The 19,536-nt window shown below is 33.4% G+C and overlaps 4 protein-coding genes across 9 annotated transcripts; 2 read left to right on the top strand and 2 right to left on the bottom strand.

The window, feature by feature from the left end:
• Positions 1-23: 23 nt before the first annotated feature.
• Positions 24-2,436, bottom strand: LOC116339508 (exocyst complex component 7). 2 transcript variants are annotated; one of them, XM_031765425.1, is made up of 2 exons: positions 1,595-2,436; positions 24-1,449 (listed from the first exon to the last, which is right to left on the bottom strand). In XM_031765425.1, exons 1-2 carry the CDS (start codon positions 2,331-2,333, stop codon positions 68-70), a joined length of 2,121 nt encoding a protein of 706 aa, XP_031621285.1. In that variant the 5' UTR covers positions 2,334-2,436; the 3' UTR covers positions 24-67. The 2 variants fall into 2 exon arrangements, with proteins under 2 accessions (XP_031621285.1, XP_031621286.1); XM_031765426.1 differs by having other exon boundaries at positions 25-1,433; positions 1,588-2,436.
• A 165-nt stretch (positions 2,437-2,601) lies between these two features.
• LOC116339644 (delta-aminolevulinic acid dehydratase) lies at positions 2,602-4,188 on the top strand. The gene is made up of 5 exons (XM_031765655.1): positions 2,602-2,849; positions 2,930-3,077; positions 3,151-3,603; positions 3,669-3,885; positions 3,956-4,188. Exons 1-5 carry the CDS (start codon positions 2,737-2,739, stop codon positions 4,015-4,017), a joined length of 993 nt encoding a protein of 330 aa, XP_031621515.1. The 5' UTR covers positions 2,602-2,736; the 3' UTR covers positions 4,018-4,188.
• Positions 4,189-5,038: 850 nt separating this feature from the next.
• On the top strand, positions 5,039-17,317 carry LOC116339680 (CTL-like protein 2). Of its 5 annotated transcripts, none has more exons than XM_031765703.1 (13): positions 5,039-5,139; positions 5,499-5,966; positions 10,946-11,045; positions 13,043-13,165; positions 13,282-13,641; positions 13,898-14,235; positions 14,896-15,061; positions 15,145-15,373; positions 15,441-15,627; positions 15,782-15,904; positions 15,990-16,144; positions 16,266-16,768; positions 16,854-17,317. In XM_031765703.1, the coding sequence occupies exons 3-13, from the start codon at positions 10,985-10,987 to the stop codon at positions 16,970-16,972; spliced, it is 2,364 nt and encodes a 787-aa protein (XP_031621563.1). In that variant the 5' UTR covers positions 5,039-5,139; positions 5,499-5,966; positions 10,946-10,984; the 3' UTR covers positions 16,973-17,317. The 5 variants fall into 5 exon arrangements, with proteins under 5 accessions (XP_031621563.1, XP_031621564.1, XP_031621565.1 ...); XM_031765704.1 differs by having other exon boundaries at positions 5,082-5,150; XM_031765705.1 differs by lacking the exons at positions 5,039-5,139; positions 5,499-5,966; positions 10,946-11,045 and adding an exon at positions 11,463-11,720.
• A 1,225-nt stretch (positions 17,318-18,542) lies between these two features.
• LOC116339687 (poly(U)-specific endoribonuclease homolog) lies at positions 18,543-19,303 on the bottom strand. The gene is made up of 4 exons (XM_031765714.1): positions 19,166-19,303; positions 18,966-19,079; positions 18,687-18,900; positions 18,543-18,617 (listed from the first exon to the last, which is right to left on the bottom strand). The coding sequence occupies exons 1-4, from the start codon at positions 19,301-19,303 to the stop codon at positions 18,601-18,603; spliced, it is 483 nt and encodes a 160-aa protein (XP_031621574.1). The 3' UTR covers positions 18,543-18,600.
• Positions 19,304-19,536: the final 233 nt, after the last annotated feature.

Raw genomic sequence — 19,536 nt, 5'->3', positions numbered from 1 at the left:
TATTTATATATAGATTGCAATTTGAGTTAATTTTTATTCATTTATTTTTTTAAATTATACTTTGATTTTATTGAAAACTGTCATCGAATAAATTACCGAGCATCGCTGAAACATCTTGAGGTTTATATTTAACGTATTTTTCGGGATTTTTGCTAAATTGAACATCAGCGTACGACTCAAAGAAGGCATTGTATTGTGGAATGATATTCTCTGAATTGTCACGTTTTAAGCCTTCGCGTAAAATGACATCGGGCACTGAAATGGCTCGTTGAATCTTACATGCCTCCTCAAGTTCTTTATTGAAACCAGAAAATCGTTCTTTCAAAATAGATCGTTCTTTGTCTTTAACGCGTCCATTGACCGGTCTGGGTAGATCTTCCAACGGCGAAATCATCGATATCAATCGTGCCCATGATCGTTGATATGAACCATGAAGCTCTTGTATCAATTCCATATAATTTCGTTCACACTCTGGTTCGGTCATCAGCAATAGTTCAAGCACATTTGATCGTTGTAATGATTTTAAAATGTAATGAATGTTATTCAAACGGAACAGTTGACGGGTGGCATAGTCTCCATATTGTTCGCATTTCGATACAATTGTCAAATTCAATTCGGAAAGTACTCGTTTCACATACAAACCAACAAATATTTTGACGCGTGCATCTGTCGACACCGATTTGTTCGTACACAATGAATCCAATTGTTGAACATAGAACGAATCTTGGCATAATAAATCGGAAATAACACCACAATGCTCGAGTAAATGTTCCAAATACCAAATTGCATTTGACGTTAATTCATGAACGGTGGCATCTTTTGGAACATTTGAAGATAATGTGCTTGCACTCATGCCAACCAAATTCGAACCAGAATCACTTTTAACAAATTCCAAAAATTGATCCAACGCTTTTATACCAGTTTGTTGCAATTTCAGCAGAATTAAATTGATTTGTTGGCGTTGATTCACATCGCATGCACGTTCAATGTCCGGCTGTAGCAATTGAAAATGACGTAGAGCCGAGAAAATTTCCAACGATGAAGACCATCGTTTACGTTGAATATTTCGCATTGCTTTGCCCGTAATACCTTCGGCATCTTTAACCACCATTTCAATTGAACTTTGTGCCAATCTGGAGAATAAATCGTTATGCCGTGTTTTCGGGATGACTTCAGCCATTAATGTGCGCTCCCATATAAAAAGTCGCTGCAAACCCAATAATAACACCAAATATTTGTCCAATTCCTGATCACGATCGCCAATTATATCAACATGAGCATTATGATCAGTGTTTGTGGATTTTTTTAATGAAATTCCAGTGGATTGTTCGAGTGTTTGTGATGCTTTCATTAGCATTTTGTTCGCTTTACGCTCGAGTAAATGTTGTATACGTGTTGATGTGGTTTTTCGTGTTTGTTCCACTTTCACCGGACCCGTAGCATATGTACCTAAGGGCAGAATCACAAAAGAAAAGAATTAATTGGAAATAATCGATAAGTAATCGACAAATAATCGAAATAATCGAAAAAGAATCAATAACAATTATTAAATAATAGAAAGGTAATTTTTAAGTGAATTGCCCCTAGTATGTACCCCGTGTACGTGATGATTCATTCTCCCAACTTCCGGTGCGTTGATGATCTTTTAGCAATTGCAACGAACGAAATACAACTTGTGACCGTTCGGCTGCATAAATATCAATATAGTCGCGTCGTAAATTATATTCCAACCAATTTGATATGGTGTTTAGCTCTTCGCGTGTACTTTGTGTCATTTGCTTAATTGATGTACAATCTTCATTTGATGAATCCTCTTCGATGTAAATCAAATCAAGCAAATCAACCGGTTTTAAAACCGTACTGTACTTTTTCAGCAATGCTTTGTAATGATTTTCCAACGTTGTGCACCCGGTATTGAAGAGACTCGTTACATTTTCCAATTCAACACTTTGCGGATTGTAATTGAGAAAGTAGTCCTTGGCCCGTTTCAATTTATCCAAACCAGTAAGAAAATCGGCAACATCACCTTCGGATGGGCCCAAATGAATTAAATTACATTGCTCTTGTGATGCTTCGTAGTGCGATAGTACATTTTCCAGGCACTGTAGTGTGGACTGTAAATTCTTTTGACGCTTCTGTAAATGCTCCGTTTGATTGTATACGGGCAATATTGTTTGCTCCAATTTTCCCAAGCGTTGTTCAAATTTTGTCAGAATTGTTGACATTGATGTGGACAAATCATGGTATTTATCTACATGATCTTTTAATTGTGATAAATTACCACTCTCTTGTTCCAATTTCGATTCGATTTGTGTGGGATTTTCTAAATTCATCGCGTTTAAACGAACAAAAAACTGAATTTATCAGTGGATTTCACATAAATTCCACTTGATTTCAAAAATTTCAATTGCACACGGAATATGAGCTTTTTCTTTTTCACAAATGAAATTGTATCTTTTTTTCTCTCTTGTTTTTAATGAAATGGAATTTTGTTATTGTCATCAAGTGACAAGATATGCATATATTTGTTTGACATTTTATGAACGTAAATGAAGTACTGGATCACATGATGTGTGTACTAAAATAGTGGCAAATGTCATCTGTCAATGGAAAGCCGAAATCAAAGTAATTTTTAATAATAATAGTATCTATCCAATTAACTAATTGAAATTTGCCAAATCACTGTCGATCAACGGCAATTAAAATTAGATTTATTGGTGCCACTTATACTTGAATATGTCGACATCGAAAAAATTTCACAGCAGTATTTTTCATCCAACTTTGCGGAAATGGCAAGAGCCAAATGTTAACATCGAACCGGAAAATTTAATGTATCCACTGTTTTTGATGTAAGTTCATTTCTTTACATTTAAAATCCATCCAAAGGAAAAAAGTGGCATTAATATATTCGAATTTTGGCCATTTTCAGAGAAAAAGACGATGTAATTGAGGAAATTCCGAGTATGCCGGGTGTGTCACGGTTTGGAGTCAATCAATTGATTAAGCATTTGGAGCCATTGATCAAAAAGGGACTTAAGACAGTTTTACTCTTTGGGGTTATTGAAACATTGCCTAAAGTAAGATTTTTTCTTTATATTTCATTGGATTTAAAAACTCTCATTTCAAAAAAAAGAACCATTCCCATTACAGGATAGTAATGGCAGTTCGGCAGATTCGACCGAAAATCCAGTAATTCGTGCATTACCATTGCTTCGAAAGAACTTTCCCGATTTGGTGATAGCGACTGATGTTTGCCTGTGCCCGTACACAAATCATGGACACTGTGGTATATTCGATGAAGAAGGTCACATGGATAATGACCAGAGCATTCAACGCTTAGCTCAAATTTCGTTGGCATATGCTCAGGCCGGTGCACATATAATCGCTCCTTCCGACATGATGGATAACAGAATCCGTGCGATCAAGGAAATTCTACGTAATTATCGCTTAGAAAGTCGAGTTGCCGTTTTATCTTATGCGGTAAAATTTGCATCTTCTTTCTATGGTCCATTCCGAGACGCGGCACGTTCAGCCCCTGCCTACGGAGATCGTAAATGCTATCAATTACCGCTTGGTTCCAAGGGTATTGCTGCGAGAGCTGCTGTTAGTATATGTTGTTTTATTATAAAATAAAAGAAATAGAATTAATTTGACATTTTTCATTCTAGGAACGTGACGTTGAAGAAGGTGCTGATATGCTAATGGTGAAACCTGGTATGGCTTATTTGGATATTGTTCGCCAAACAAAAGATATGTTTCCAAATATTCCATTGTTCATTTACCAAGTATCGGGTGAATACGCTATGTTATGGCATGGTGCCAAAAATGGGGCCTTCAACTTGAATGCCATTGTCATGGAAGCGCTGACGTCGATGCGTCGTGCAGGTGAATATTTTCCGCTAACCAACAATATTTCGTATTGTTTTTAACTAAACGTGTATCGATTCATTTGCAGGCGCCGATGTTTTAATCACATACTATACACCACTTGTGCTGGATTTAATTCAGAAGCAATAAAATTGTGAGAGATATAATTGAAAATTATCATTTTTATGGTGCTGGTATAAAGTTGTTTAAATGTTGCAGAACTTTGGGAGATTTTAGAAACAAATTTTATAAGAAAAAAAAAATAAAAATATAAAAATAACAACATTTTTGAAAGATACACGCTTTTATACGAATCTCAAATGTATGTGTTTTATTATCTTTTGTACTATAAACATTTGCTTGAGATAATAAAACAATCAAAGATCAAAGTTATTTGATGAAAATTCCGTACTACTATCAGTTTCGATGTGTACGTCTAATACTTAATGGTCCAAAAGTACTAAAGTTCAACATTCGAGTTATGTATTTTGGATGGCAAACGACCTTCAAGAATCCTTCTAAATATTTCCATGCGCTATTTTCCATCTACAGTTTTTTACTGGTTATCGCAACCAATAATTCGAGCTCTTATGAAATGGCATTTGATGGCAACAATTTAGTAATTTATATTCATCACATGAAATGTTGAATATTTAACCGTTTGATCCATGCTTTCAACGCAGATAATGTCAAACTGTAAATTATTTGTGTACAATGTCAATATTGACTTTATACAGCATATAGCGCCAGTGAGTTTTTTTTCTTTATCGCTCACATGAGCGAGTTAAACAGGATCAACTAACAAAACGTGATAAAAACAAAAACCATATGACTATACTGTTTAGAATTTGGATCGATTGAAATGTGTGCATTCCATAACATTATATATCAGCTGTGTCATGTTGCTGCTCAGTACATTAGAGATTTCATACGTACAAATACAGCATTGTATCTTTTAGCATCCAAACTGAACACAACACACAATGTTAGAAACTACACGCGCATATATACCAATGCACAGTAATAAATCGAACATTGGTGCTGTTTATCCATAATTGTGTATCGCACACCAATACACCTGACGTTTTCTTAACCTATACGACTGTGTCGACGCTGTTCGACCACACGCACACTTTCAACACAAAACAAAAACATAAACATGAACAGACTTGATTTGGTTCAGTATTCATCAAGACTCGTTTGCAACTAGGCGTATTTGTACGGTTCGCTTTTGCAAACAGTTCAATACAGTTCAGTTTCAGCAGTCGACTGGTACGAAAAATGTGACTGTTTTCATTTTGCACATTTATTCATTTACTCGAAATGGAAATAAAAAAAAAATAGTGGAAAAAAAGTGTTATCTACTTTCGCGTTTTGCTTGAGCGAAAATCCATTTTAAAAATTGTGTTGCCTGTGTTTCGGCATTGTCAAAAAGATTTATTTTCCACAAAATTAATTCTTGCATGATCGAAATTATTATTGCACAAATGAGCACAAATTGTACAATTTAAAAATGGATTTTCGACAAGCAAAAACAAAATAGACTATTTTTATATGGAATTGTTCATTGAATGTATGAATATGAAAGCGAAATGGAAGTGAAACCAACAACATCATTTGTGTAATTTCAGCATTCACAGCGACAGCATATAGATAAATAAACGCTCAAAAAAAACAAACAAACAAATAATCGCATGTTAAGTAGTGAAATGTTTTTCTTGAATCGGCTGTGTGGAGTTAGATAAAAATGTTGATGCAGTTATTTGCATCGATGGCCAAACCGTGCAATTCAAATAATAATCTACGCAATAATACGTCATTGAAAACAACTTTATTATTTCATTAAAGTGCGTTCATTCCAAATACAGTTTGACTTTGAAATCAATTTTTTGCCAAAATCGAACAAGTTTTCAGTTTATTTTGTATCAAATTCAAAGCACGAAATCGTACAAATTCGATTGTTGATTTCGCGGAATGTGACTTTTGATAGACAAACATATACATTCGCTGCACAAAAACTACTCCGAACATTTTTTGTAAACGTTTTCATCAATCACAACAAAGGCGTTTATTTTTTTGAATTTTTTATTGTTATTCAGGTAAGTCAAGAAACAAGTTTTATTTGACCATTGTCGTGCTTGTCGCATCTATTTTTATACGTACGATAATTGCTAACCATTGAATGTAAGAAAACCACAACATTTGTTTACACCGATGGTTCATCGTATTTTGTGATTCTCCAAGGTAATTTTTCGGGGAATATTGTTTTACTTTATGGCACTTCGGGGCGATTACATGTCAAAATTAGTAACTACTTGAAGGTCATCCGTTTGTACGTTTTGAAGCAACAAGTACATTTTGTTTCTGATATATAAATGATGATGTTTCGATATATTCTGATAAATTTTATGTCAAGAACAACTCATACTAAAATCTATGCTTTATCGAACCTAACGATCATTAAGCCAATTCCATCGCATCACATTCAAATGTGTATATATTTTTATGTTGTTTGCATAGCATTTTGGATATAATCGTATTGATTGTGTAAAAACTAACAGTTAATGGTTCCCGCCGGGCGGCAATGTTAGTGAAAGCGTGCCACCGGTTTGACTATAAAGCAATTGGTTTACGGCGCATAAAAAAGGCGATCGCATATCTCTATCGATAAAATATCACTTTTTAACCGATAGCCAGAGACAAGCGTCAAACTAACAACGCAAATGAAATTGAATGACGTAATCGCAATATCGCCGAATTCAATTAAAACAAAGAAGAAAAAAACAGAATCGAATTCATTGAATATCGTTTTAATTTCTTCTTAGAAATGAATATTCAAGTTACTGCAGTAAATAAATGAGTTTATTACAATGGAAATTTCGTCTTCAGAATTTTGAGCAGATCTCAATTTTTTTTCGTTTCACTTTTTTTCAAGTGAGCGGATACATTTGTTAGCATTGAAGAAACGTGGCGAGATAAATTAAACGCAAAGATAGATCACATATCATAGATGAGTGAATACGATGTTTTGTTCATGTCGATTCAATATGCGTTAGTTTGATTGGTCGTAAAGTTAGAATTCAAGTTTAAATAATGGCCCGTGTCAATTTGTCATTTTTCAGTTTAGCTCATAGATACAAATGCGTTCCATCTCGTCAAACATATTGCGAACTCGTCTATTGGGAATAACATTTTAAGAACTTTATTGGCTGGTACAAAATGAAGCTACAAATATAACCATTCATAATAATCAAATTCAAACGCTGCCGGTCACAAGTTTATTGGACTAATTAATAAGTTAAGGTCATACGTTACGTTACCTCTTTCCGTTTACTATTTACACTAAGGTAAACTATTCACGCGTAGCGATGACCTTCAGACAATGGAAAAAGAAATGTATATATTTGGTGAACTTTCACAATGAAAGTGATTTTTGTCGTTTCGATTTTTTCTATTTACATCACAAATTATTACGAGAAAATCAAGTAAAACCATTTGAATGCCGTGTACGGTCATTGGGTGGATTGACTTTATTTGGTGTCAAGTGCAGAAACGAAGCTTTATTAATTACAATCATAGAACTTTACCTTATCAATGTTAAACAAGTGTATTACCCTATCGTGCTTGTGATTGCGATCAGCGAGTTTTTGTTAACTTACAATTTTGAGCACTTACGGTAAAGTTCGAAAGAAAAGCATTTTTATGTATTCCGATATTTAATGAAGACAAATGAAGCGATAAAATGTTATTGCAATTAACGTTCTTTTGTAACATCTGTCACTTAAATTGAGATGAATAATATGGCTTGATTTTTGGTTGGACCACAATTGGAATTCCGCCTAGATAACAGCCGATCTGAGCTAATTCACACCAGTTTTACATTTATCAAATTTGCTTTAAAAGAAACGGTTTTTGAAGAATTTGCCCAAATTTGCTCATTGCCACCAGCCATTGTTTGGGAATTAGTGCCGGAAAAGACGATAATTCCATTATGTCACACAATACCCATGATAAATTTGGCATAGCTCGTTATCGTATTTTTGCGAATAGCAACAAAATGATTTCGAGTACAGTGCAAACTTTTTTATCCGTCGAGAAATCATGTATATGGAACCGACTTCCTGACTAATGATAAAAAAATGGATAAAATGAATTCAGAACATTTCATGGCTGTAACTGACTTTTCTCTCAAATCAATATGGAAGTTAAATATTGAAAGTGATCCTTAAAATTCTAATTTGAAGACAGACTTGAATTATCCAGGTTCAACTCTAGTGAAAAAAGCGTATACAATTCAAATTTAGATTAATATTTATTCATCGATGACAATAGTTGTTCAAAGTCAGACACGTCTTGAATAAATGATTGTCAAGTGAATTTGAAGCCATTGTTGCACCCACTTGAGAGAATTTATAGAAAAAAATTATCTCAATAAATACCTAATAAACCAAAATTGGCCTAAAGAATTACGCTCAAATTCAATTTCAACTTGACTACGAATTGCTTCACTTCAACACACCATATTCCATTGACCGTATTAACTATTCACACTTCATCCAATTGAATGTGTAATGCATCACATACTATATTTGAGTTTTTCCACGCAACGCAATCGATAAAAAAACACGAAGGGAATATGCCATGCTATACACAATGCATGCGGCAATTGCTTGATTATGTGTATACACGTTACTATATTGTTTATGGTGTGTTCATTCAAAATATAGGCCAGAAACGTGCATTTCATTTGCAATTGTATGGTGAGTGACGAGCGCACGGAAATCGAGCGGGAGAAAATCGAAAATGTTTACTAGTGTTTTTGCTATGCTACAACGAGTTCATTCACCCACAGGATCGATGGTCTACATGCGCTAAACGAGGCGCATGTGATATTCTTAGCCAAAAAATGCCTTCATTTGATGCTAATTTCGGTGTAGTAATAGTGAGTCTTATCCATGTGGAATGTAGTATTGATTACTTGCAACGTGCCACGATTGACAGTTGTTTGTGTCCTTTCGTATTCATGGTGATTGGTTTGGTATAAATTAGGACACCGACATAATTAAATATATGTTGCACGTAGAATCAAACGCTAATGTAATAAAACAAAATTAGAACAGCAAAAAAAGCTTCAGCTACTTTGTCATATAAATCGAAACTATTTGCTTTCACTTCAAATGACTATCATTCTGTTTATGGATTATAAAAAATTTACAACCGCGACTACTTCTAATGCATTGTTCCATTAGATAGTGTCAAACCGAATGAGTGTCAGTTAACAATAGAAAATGTCCGTACAGCAGTAACTATGTCATTTTGAATAACGATTTCGCGTAATTCATTGAATACACTTTGCATGTAATCGATCTGTCTGTTTTGAATTTCAATATAAATATCAGCATATAAATAAATTCAATAAACATCTCTACAAACAGTATTGATTACGACGTCACAAGTAATCGAATAAAAAATATTTTGAATGATAAAAATATCGTCACATGAATATGTTTTGAGCTACTGAAAAAAACTGCGATTGTACATATTATATTGTGAACGTTATTTGCTCCGTTGGATTTGCATAAGATAAGAACCATATTCTTCTTATTAGATGCAAACGATTGATTTAATGATTCATGAACTAATTGAACAATGGACACCTATTTAAAACAGTGCTCCGAAAATTGTCCATTCAAAAATGACACAGTAAATTGTTTATTCAATAATGATTCACTGTGACCAAAGACGTTGTCGAAGCACATCTTTGTCTATGAATTGAAATATTTGAGTGTTTGAAGCACTGTTTTAAATAGGCGTTCAAGCGGTAATTCGAATTAATAAATTTATAGTTTGCATCTAGACGGCATCAGTAAGTCAATTACTTTATTTCTCCAAATACATTTTTCCAAAAATTTCAATTTAGAGTTATTTCGCATAATTAACGGAAAATTTGATGCAAATACCCCCGTGTTGTGAGAATCTATGTATGTGAAGTGTGTATTTTGTAATGAAATTACAATTTCGTGTGTTATTAAATAGAATATTGAATGCACGAGTCTAATGCTATACATCCATTTTTCAAAGTAACACTTTACAATAATAACGCTAATCTGTTGCGATGAATTAATTTCTCATGAAAACATTGTGTCGAAGCTCAAGTACATGGTGGCATTTTTGGATAATTAAAAGTGGGCTTTCAATTGAAATTTTCAATTGGCTGTATTTGAGTTTTGTTGCATTTTTCCCATTTAAAATGAGCTATAAATAATAATTATTCGTCGTTAAGGCATTTTTTTTTAAATGATGTTCGTAATATCAAATCGAGAAAACAAGTAATTGAATTCGTCGGAATTTTGTTAAAACCTCAATCATGAATTACGAATAATTTGTGCATCCTAATTCCATCAAAATAGCCTTAAGTAGATTAAAAGGTTGAATAAGAACATGATAGCCCAAATGAAGTTCGTGGAAAAAATGGCGATAAGCGGTATGGGAAAGTGGGCAAAAATCAAAAATACACTGTATGATTGATGGCGATCTATGAGTCAAGCGTCGCACTCGAACGTATTTCAAGATGTTCTAAAAATAAAGGAATAGCAATAAATTTGTTCGTCGCACACCAGACATCAAAATTAGATTGGTTTTTGTATGTTTTCTACGATTTTCATTCGAGTAGAACTAATTCTAGTGGTCAAGGTTATTGCCGTTGTTTATTTTCCAATGGCAACGGCTTGCATTTTTGTGCAAAACAAACGTCTTGAAACAAAGTAAAATAGCACTGCATTTACTTAAAAAAAATCATATTTATCACAAGATAAATGGGCACTTATTGATTATATGCATTCACCAGTCTGGCTCGAGTACCGATAACCGAAACAAAATTGTTTACTTGGGGAATTTTATTGTATTTCTCCATTTATATCACATTTGCATTTACTTTTTTTCTTATTTCAGTATACACGCATTATTCCGCAGCAATGCAATGACTCAATTTTACTTTTTTATTGCTACTTTTTCTCTCTATATTTGTTCAACCGAACCAATTTAAACTAAATAAATTTGTGTGGTTTTGTTATTCCAGCCATTTTACGCATCCGATAGTTAGAACCGCTGCAAAAAAATGTCTTGCTGCGGTGGCGGTGACAATGATCGTCGACAAGGGTCCGATGAAAACGATTACGGTAAGTTGATCATATGATTGGGTTAAATAAAAATAGATTTGAACACATGTAATTTGCAATAATGCATTTTGGCAAACTATTTTTTTTAAATACACAGTGCAGATACTGTGGTGTCTCTGAAAAATTGATGAATAGAATTATGTTAGCTAAAAATGTATATGTTCAATAAAAATGCTAATAAACACATTTTGCTTGTGTAAAGTGTAAACACACTCATGCTTTCGTCATCAAAAGCCAATTCTATGAACTGAAATAGAAACTAAATCAAGAGATAGTTACGAGATTTTAATTGTGCATGCGTCAACCAGAAACGAGACACACAACAAAAAATTCGTAATTATTCGTAATTCGTCATTTATAATTAAGTGAGTGAAGATCAGATTTGAAGAGACTAGCTGTATATTGCAGTGGAACTGAAACTGAATTCATTTGATATTATACCACTGTCACAATAGCTCGTTCAACTATAGTTGTATTTTTATTGTAGAACAAAGACAGCATTCAATTAGTTTATATATAAAAAAAACAAGAATCACTCGTGCCAATCATAATAATATATACAATTTGACGTATAGTGCATTTTTATTTAAATAGTTCAGTTGATTCAATAATATAATTCTATTTGAAACTTGGGGGGACTGTCTCTTTGCTTTGGAGCAATTCAAATGGCACCGCGTAAGCAATAACATAAGTTAGTATAATTTTTTTTAAATAAATTATTTTAAAAGATTTTATTTTGAAAATCTATTGAAAAGTATATCGACTCCAGTTCGTTCGTTTATGAAACTAGTTTATGAGAGAAAATTAACACTATAGTGATTATAGAGATAGAGTGAAAGAAAATATGACTAATAAGTGCAATATAATCGTTCAAAACAAGGTTAATTATATTCATTTTCAATATGTAAACAAAGAATTTTATGGACCACAATAGTGCGGCACATACTAACAATTGCTTTTATCTTCGTGACAAAGATTTGGTCTCAAGTGTATTAACGGATCATTTTGTTCAAACAGTGACGATTTTTTTCTCATGTGATATACACGGATCATTGAAATACCGCACAAAGGCATTTTCACACTATTTTTCAATCGAGCAAAGTGCGATTGGTATAAACTTTTATCTATTTTATCATCGAATAATCCAAACTGATAGAGCGACAAGATAAACGGCATGCTATTCTTTGTGTGTAACGGCAAACGGCACTTACAAGTAACAAGTGACAATATTGCACGTCACTTTCGTTTGAAACTGAGGCGACAAAATGCGGCTCGGCTCATGATAAACGCCGTTATACCTGCTTGTAAGTGTGAGTGACTCCGTCTCATACGGAACACAAACAACAGGCTTACAACGTAGATTACATACGAAATGGAAACGTAGTCGCGACACACACATAGAGAGACAGACATATTTGTAGAACAAATATTAACAGAAACAAATTTTAGTCTGTTTGTGAGCTCACACTCATTTAGCAAGTGACTGTGTTCAATTGCATGTGCTTAGTCTGTGATCGTATGTCGCACTGAAGTGTTAACGTTTTGATGAATTCGATACCAAGACATTGTACACCAATTTTATGAAAAAATAGAAGAAATTACGATTAAGAAAACACTTTTTGCACATATGTACATGCATCAGAGTGCAATCATTTAAGAGATTGTTGTGGCAATTGTTTATAATGAATTTAATTCATCATCGTCGCGATATTTCGACGAAAAAATAAACTGTGATTTTTAGAGTGTGAACTGAATTTATCAATTGTATATATTTAAATTGAAAACATTAATATTAGTCATGGGTTGTTGTTTTTCGAATGACAATCAAAAAAGTGTGCATCCATCGGTGAACGATGTTTCTTTTGAACAACTACCAATGAGTAATTCAATACTTTTTTTATTCAAAATCTTAGAAACGTTTTTTTTATCATTTGAAGTAGTAGTGGTAGTAGAGCGCCTTTTCTTATCATTTAATGAACTTTTTTTTGTTCTTACAGGTGAGACAATCAAATATGATCAGAATTTCAAAGGTCCATTATCGAAACGCTCCTGCACCGATGTATGTTGTTTATTCATATTTATTGTGTTCCTTTGTTGTTGGGGATTCGTGGCTCAATTCGGTAGGTGTTACAACTTTTATTATTATGATGATGATGTGAATATTTATTACCGTAATGTTTCAATTTACGACGTTTCACTAATGGTATTGTTCAAAACTTTGTTTTTTAAATAACAGCTATAAAGAATGGTGATTTGGATCGACTTTTAGTGCCGACCGACAGTAGTGGACGAAAGTGTGGCGTTGATAATGGCGTTGTTAATGAGCCGTATTTATTGTTTTTCAACTTGGAAAAATGTATTGATCCGACCGTTCCGTTATTTGGTTGTAAAACACCACAAGTTTGTGTGAGGGAATGTCCAACAACAACGTTTATCTTCGATAAATATCAATGCAATCCAAGCACATTCCCCAGTATTCGCGATAAACTCATTTGTCAAAAGAATGAAAATAAATTTGATATAAGAGATTGTGATGATATCCAGAATCGTGTTGACAGAGGCTCATGTGCCAGTTGGTATCTGCCCAGCAAACCATGTAAGTATCGGTCATTGTCTATTTATATTATACATTATGTCAGTATTATTGTTTCCGTTAATATCATTGTTTGACGTTATCATTTTTGTTTAGTTTGTGGTATATTATTTGGTGTTTTTTTTCTTTTATTATCAAAATATTTTGCTATATATTTCCTATGTATGTGTGTGTCGAATGTAGATAAAGTGAATGTATTTAGTTACAAAAATGTTTGCAAATGTACGTATTTGTTGCTTATTCCTTTGAATGTCATTAGTTTTAAAGCGATGTATCTCAGGATTGCCTAAGAATGAATGCCCTCGCCTTTCGAAAACTCTATTGCAACGCTATAGACGAAGCTTATCACTGGACGATACCGATCATCCGCTTGACCAAAGTCAACGCACTGTTTCCAAGCAATCGCCAGTTTTATTTCCAAATGATTTGACATCATCGAGCCAAACGGCTGCAAATGAACCGGTCATTACATGTGAAATCGCTCGAAATGTCGGCACACAAATTCTTTACGAAAAAGGACAATACGCTGACTCGATGCTGTCACGTTTCGTTGGAAATTTTATCATGCTATTTTCGAATGAAAAGACGGCACAAGAAGTAAGTAAAAGAGTTGCTTAATTGTACATATATTCTGATGGGGAGAGGAAATGCTTAAACGCTAATACAAAAAAAGTTTGGGAAATTCTGTGTTTTCATTTCATTGTGTTAACAATTCATCAATCATTTTGTACTGTTCTGTTCGACGTTATATGCTATAAGTGCGGCATGTTTTCTAAACTTTTTCAAACAAAAATGAAACCAATAAATCCATCGTTTTTATTTTAATTATTCAGTTGCAAAACTATGCATTCCGAATGATGTTTCATTGATGAATAACATTAAATCGAATAGCCCGCAAGGGAATCCGATCAAAAGCCCCAAAGTGTCCGATTTGTTAAGTGCAGTAGAGAATATAAAATTTTTTGCCGAATTCGATGGGGTAAGTTACAAATCGAAAATCCAACATGAAACTGGACATGAATGATCCACAAAATCTCTTGAATAGAATATTGATCTCGTTGCTATTTATAGTATTCCGGACCCATTTTTATTTTAAACAAAATTTATAATGCCAACATATAAAATGCACAGATTCCTGCCATTTAAAAGAAATATATTTCCTCCACAATCATTGATTTTTCTCTCTTTCTTAATTCAAATTTCTTCTCCTAATCGTTACAAAACTGACCGAATTTAAAATGTTAATCTAATTTTTAGATGGGCCAAAGAATCGTTGAAGATCTGATGAAAATCCGCTGGGCAATCGCCGCTGATATTTTTCTAGCAATGTTTTTCTGTTTGATTGTTATTGCTGTGATGCGTTGGGTGGCACGACCGTTAGTGTGGTTATCGATATTGGGTGTCATTGTAATGCTTGGATTTGGTAAGAAATGTCTAATGCCAAATGAGCTTAAGAAGCCGTTAAAAATGTCTTTATGAAATTATCATTTTTTTTCTTCGGTGTAGCGACCTATTATTCCTTCACGCAATATGTATACTTCCGTGACCGACCCCCAACCGACGTGAATGTGCACACAAATCTAAGTTTGTGGATAAATACGCTGCTTCAAAAGCCGAGCACATGGTTGACGTTAGGAATCGTGGCCGCCATAGTATTAATCATCATACTATTAGTGGTTCTTGTACTACGCAAACGGATTCTTATAGCCATTGCACTTGTCAAAGAGGGCAGCAAGTATGATGGAGTTGTATAATTTTTTACGCTTTACTTGTTTTTAATCGTTTTTATCTTTTTCTTGCAGAGTCGTGAGTTCGATTTATTCAACTGTGTTCTTTCCAATATTTCCATGGATATTACAAATTATTGTCACCGCATTCGCCGTCGCTGTTGGCTTGTATTTGTCCAGCATTGGAACGCCAAAGAATCAAGTCCTTCGGATGAGCGAAGAGCCAAACTGCCATTGCTTCGGCAATGCATCTCACTATAAAGTAAGAATAATTGACTTTGTAAGGTTTTAAAAGTTCCACGCACAATGGAAATTGAAACGTTTCATGGGAAAAGCTCAATGTTTGATGCATTAGGTAAAATGCAAATTGCCATATTTTTCAATGTGTTTTTCTCTCTTTTTGTCATAAAATTTAGGACGGCGTTACATGTGATCCTTTCATATTCAATGCATTTTGTAAAGCTGGAAATGCTTTATGCGAGAAAGCCGCATGTAATTTCAAAGAAATTGAAAGCCCACGAATAGTACCATACTTCCAGGTAATAAACAAATTTATTCGAAATAAAATATATTGAATGTCTTCAAGTAAAATTAATAATAATTCGATTTATTGTTCGACTGAAGGCTTTGAACGTATTCGGTTTCTTTTGGGGCATTTTCTTTGTTTCGGCTCTGGGTGAAATGGTATTAGCAGCGACTTTTGCCACCTGGTATTGGACATTTCATAAAAAAGATGTACCGTATTTCACTTTAACCGTGGGCCTTGGTCGATCTATCAGGTAATTTTATTAATTTGTAAATGAGAAAATTCTCACATAATTACATAAATTCAAATGGCATGACACGCTTCATTATGTTGTTAAAAATGAATGAACATTTTAATGATTTGTTTTTCTATAGATATCATCTGGGTACGGTTGCATTTGGTTCGCTCATAATTACAATTTGCCGTGTAATACGTGTGATTCTTGAGTATATCGATGAAAAACTGAAGAAATGGGACAACGAATTTACACAGTGTGTTCTTTGCTGTTGTAAATGTTTCTTTTGGTGTTTGGAGCGATTTTTACGCTTTTTAAGCAAAAATGCGTACATCATGTGTGCCATACATGGCAAACCGTTTTGCAGCAGTGCACGTGATGCATTCAATTTACTGATGAGAAACTTTTTGCGTGTTGTTGCTTTGGATAAAGTCACCGAATTTCTGTTTTTCTTAACAAAAATTCTAATTACCGTCGGAATGGGTGCTGTAACATACGTTTACTTTACCAGCGAAAGATACGATGATAAATTGAATTACGTTCAAGTTCCAGTGGTAATTGTAATGTTTGCCACATATCTCATCGCAAGTGTGTTCTTCGGTGTTTATTCGATGTGTGTTGACACATTGTTTTTGTGCTTCTGTAAGTTGGAATTTTGAGATAAGAACACATTTGAATCTCTATTTCAGTTCATTTAATAAAATAATTTGATTTTTGTTACTTTCAGTGGAAGATTGCGAACGAAATGATGGCTCTGAAGAGAAGCCATACTTCATGTCAAAGCAATTGATGAAAATTCTCGGCAAAAAGAATATTGTTCCACGTGATCAATACCAAGAATCATAAATATAAAGGCCAAATTAGTGTTATTAGTTAAGTTTAATTAAAAATATAGGTAAAACGTTCAAAAATGCAGTGTGATCATATAAAACAAGCTCAAATGTCATCGATATATGTGATTTTAATTTTTCTCAAACCCAAAAATCACATTCATCTAAAAAAATCATTTTCACTACAAAAAGAATAGAAATTTCTTCCAAAAATATTATATATACACATTTATCTTACTGTATACATTTATATAAAAAATTGTTCATAGTCTGACCAATTAAGTGTTTATATACGTCAAAGACCATTGTTCACTACCTCAATAGTGAGTTGGGAGTAAATTCAATGAACTTTTTTTAAAAATTAATTCCTATTTATCTAAAGATTTTATGTCAATTATTCAAATTTTATTGTAGTTGTTAAATTAATTGAAATTTTGACCAGTCTTTTCGAAAGACTCATATAAAAAAAAAAAAACAATATTTTTGGACACATAATGTATAATTCACTCTATATCCGGTATTTACTTATTTGTTAATTTCACATTTTTAACTCTGAACAAATTCATGTATAGCAAAGATTATTTTATATCAATACAAAAATGCGTAAACGATTGAGTAAATTCGAATTTGAAAGGTTTTTTATAAAGTTATTCTTTAGCAAAATTACAAGCACATTTTTTCTTTCACATTTGTCCATGGATTCACCCGAATGGTATGTATCACTAAAATTTATTAACTGTTAGGTGATGACAATTGTACGGTATGTATGCTTTGATAATTGCCACAGAAATTAGCGTTTATCACTAGTATGATTTAGATTTAATATTCAAAAGATGTTCAAAATCAAGTCCGATAAAATATACGAGGATTAGATATACAACCGAACAACTTAAGAACATTGCCGTTATTTATTTTTACTTTTCCGCACACACCTAGTGTGTAAGGTAAAGTATTGGAATCGGTCGAAAAATTAACACCCCCAAAAAAACATGTTTTCTGGGTGGTTTAAGAGCCAGGGAACACGAATCAGTCGTTTTTACGATGTCCGAATGAATATGCGTGGTACCTTGTACGCAAAAAAATGTTAGCACGATAACTTTCAACCAAGAAAAGTAATTCAAAATCTGACTTCACAGGATGATCCCGAGGAATAGAAACCATTAAATTTTGAGCGACTTTGGTTGATAGAGTGAAGTGTCACGTCTGGTGTGATGCCCATGAGAAAAATTCAATTTTTCTTCCAAAAGTGATATTTAATGTATTCTTAAACACTCAAAAATATGTATTGGGGGTATCGCAAAACTAATGTCAGATTCAGTTTTCTCGTGAATTCAAATTTAAGTAAAAGATATGTAATAAATGCATGTTGTGGATTACAGTGCGGAAAAGTACATCTTACATGTAACACATTTCATTTTTTTGTGTAAATATAATCATCTGTCTTGAGTGTGTTATTTTTTACTTTTGAATCGTTCTATCATGAAATGAAAAATTGGATAAAATTAAAAACGATCTTGACAATACTTTTAATGAGGCTTCAATATGTAGATTGTAAATCAAATGTAAACTTGAAATAAAAAAATATATTTTTTCTTCGGTAAATTATTTATTCAGTTTTAATCGTGGTATCGAAATCGCGTTAAGTTAAACAACCGGAAAGCCTGGAATATATGTATTAATTCGCTTTAATTTTGCCATCAAACTCATCTCTAATTCATAGGTAAACTTACTTGAGGCTACTAGCTTATCTTCTCCTCTGTCAAAAGCATACGTTCTGATAAGAAACTGTTTTCCACCCAACGAAACTGTACAGTTATCTCTATCCATAACAACACACAATGTATATAGAGCCATTTCTAGTTCAGGTGGTGTGCCAATAAACATTGAAGTTGTTGGCTTTGTCATATTATCGAATGAGAATTGATACTTGATGACATCAACACTCTTTAAAAAAAAAATGAAAATGACCAAACTGTAAACCGCAAAACAAAAGGAAAATTTTAGATTACTTTTGGTAGCGAAAGTTTTGCCGTAAGTCTTTGGAAAGAAATTCGCCCCCGCACGTCTTCTTGGTCACGAAAATAGATCCAATTATGCAGTCCGCTGATTTCTTTATAACCGTTCTGAAATCAAATATTAAAAACAGAAGAAATATTAATTCATATCCATTCGATGAAAAAATCAAATTTGAAGAGACAAAAATATGTACCCTATTAACGTGTTCCTGGCAAAACACATGCTTGAAGCCAGAAGATGATCTGGGACCACCGCGAACACGAGCGTATTTGGTGAACCAGAGAAATTTGAGTAGTCTTTTATGTTCATATATTGCATATCTGGGTTCCATTTTATATTGAAAACCATTCACCACTAAAATAACCGGGGAAACTCATCAAATTACATTGAAAGAACAACTAATAATGTAATTTTACATTTTTTCCTGAAAAAGTCCATCAATGTCGCCATAACATTCGTTCTGAGAAGTGAGAACAGCTTCCAAGAATCGATTTTGCTCAGAGAGATGCTCTCGGGTTTCTCTTTCTTCTTTTGACGCATCCAATTGGTAGTTATCAAACAAGG

This window comes from Contarinia nasturtii, unplaced genomic scaffold (assembly GCF_009176525.2).
Source record: "Contarinia nasturtii isolate CC-2019 unplaced genomic scaffold, AAFC_CNas_1.1 Cnas_scaffold_533, whole genome shotgun sequence".
NCBI lineage: Eukaryota > Metazoa > Arthropoda > Insecta > Diptera > Cecidomyiidae > Contarinia > Contarinia nasturtii.
This window is presented reverse-complemented; position numbering and strand designations above follow the sequence as displayed.

Bases quoted from the DNA above. Each gene is read 5' to 3' on its own strand.
- LOC116339687 (XM_031765714.1), bottom strand. From the start codon at position 19,303: ATGGAACCCAGATATGCAATATATGAACATAAAAGACTACTCAAATTT. The intron at 19,080-19,165 runs GTACATATTTTT...ATTTGATTTCAG, and splicing joins GCCAGGAACACGTTAATAGG to AACGGTTATAAAGAAATCAG. The intron at 18,901-18,965 runs GTAATCTAAAAT...TTTTTTTTAAAG, and splicing joins CAAAACTTTCGCTACCAAAA to AGTGTTGATGTCATCAAGTA.
- LOC116339680 (XM_031765702.1), top strand. From the start codon at position 12,844: ATGGGTTGTTGTTTTTCGAATGACAATCAAAAAAGTGTGCATCCATCG. The intron at 14,236-14,895 runs GTAAGTAAAAGA...TCTAATTTTTAG, and splicing joins ATGAAAAGACGGCACAAGAA to ATGGGCCAAAGAATCGTTGA. The intron at 16,145-16,265 runs GTAATTTTATTA...GTTTTTCTATAG, and splicing joins GGCCTTGGTCGATCTATCAG to ATATCATCTGGGTACGGTTG.
- LOC116339644 (XM_031765655.1), top strand. From the start codon at position 2,737: ATGTCGACATCGAAAAAATTTCACAGCAGTATTTTTCATCCAACTTTG. The intron at 2,850-2,929 runs GTAAGTTCATTT...GGCCATTTTCAG, and splicing joins ATGTATCCACTGTTTTTGAT to AGAAAAAGACGATGTAATTG. The intron at 3,078-3,150 runs GTAAGATTTTTT...TTCCCATTACAG, and splicing joins TTATTGAAACATTGCCTAAA to GATAGTAATGGCAGTTCGGC.
- LOC116339508 (XM_031765425.1), bottom strand. From the start codon at position 2,333: ATGAATTTAGAAAATCCCACACAAATCGAATCGAAATTGGAACAAGAG. The intron at 1,450-1,594 runs GTACATACTAGG...TTCTGCCCTTAG, and splicing joins TGAATCATCACGTACACGGG to GTACATATGCTACGGGTCCG.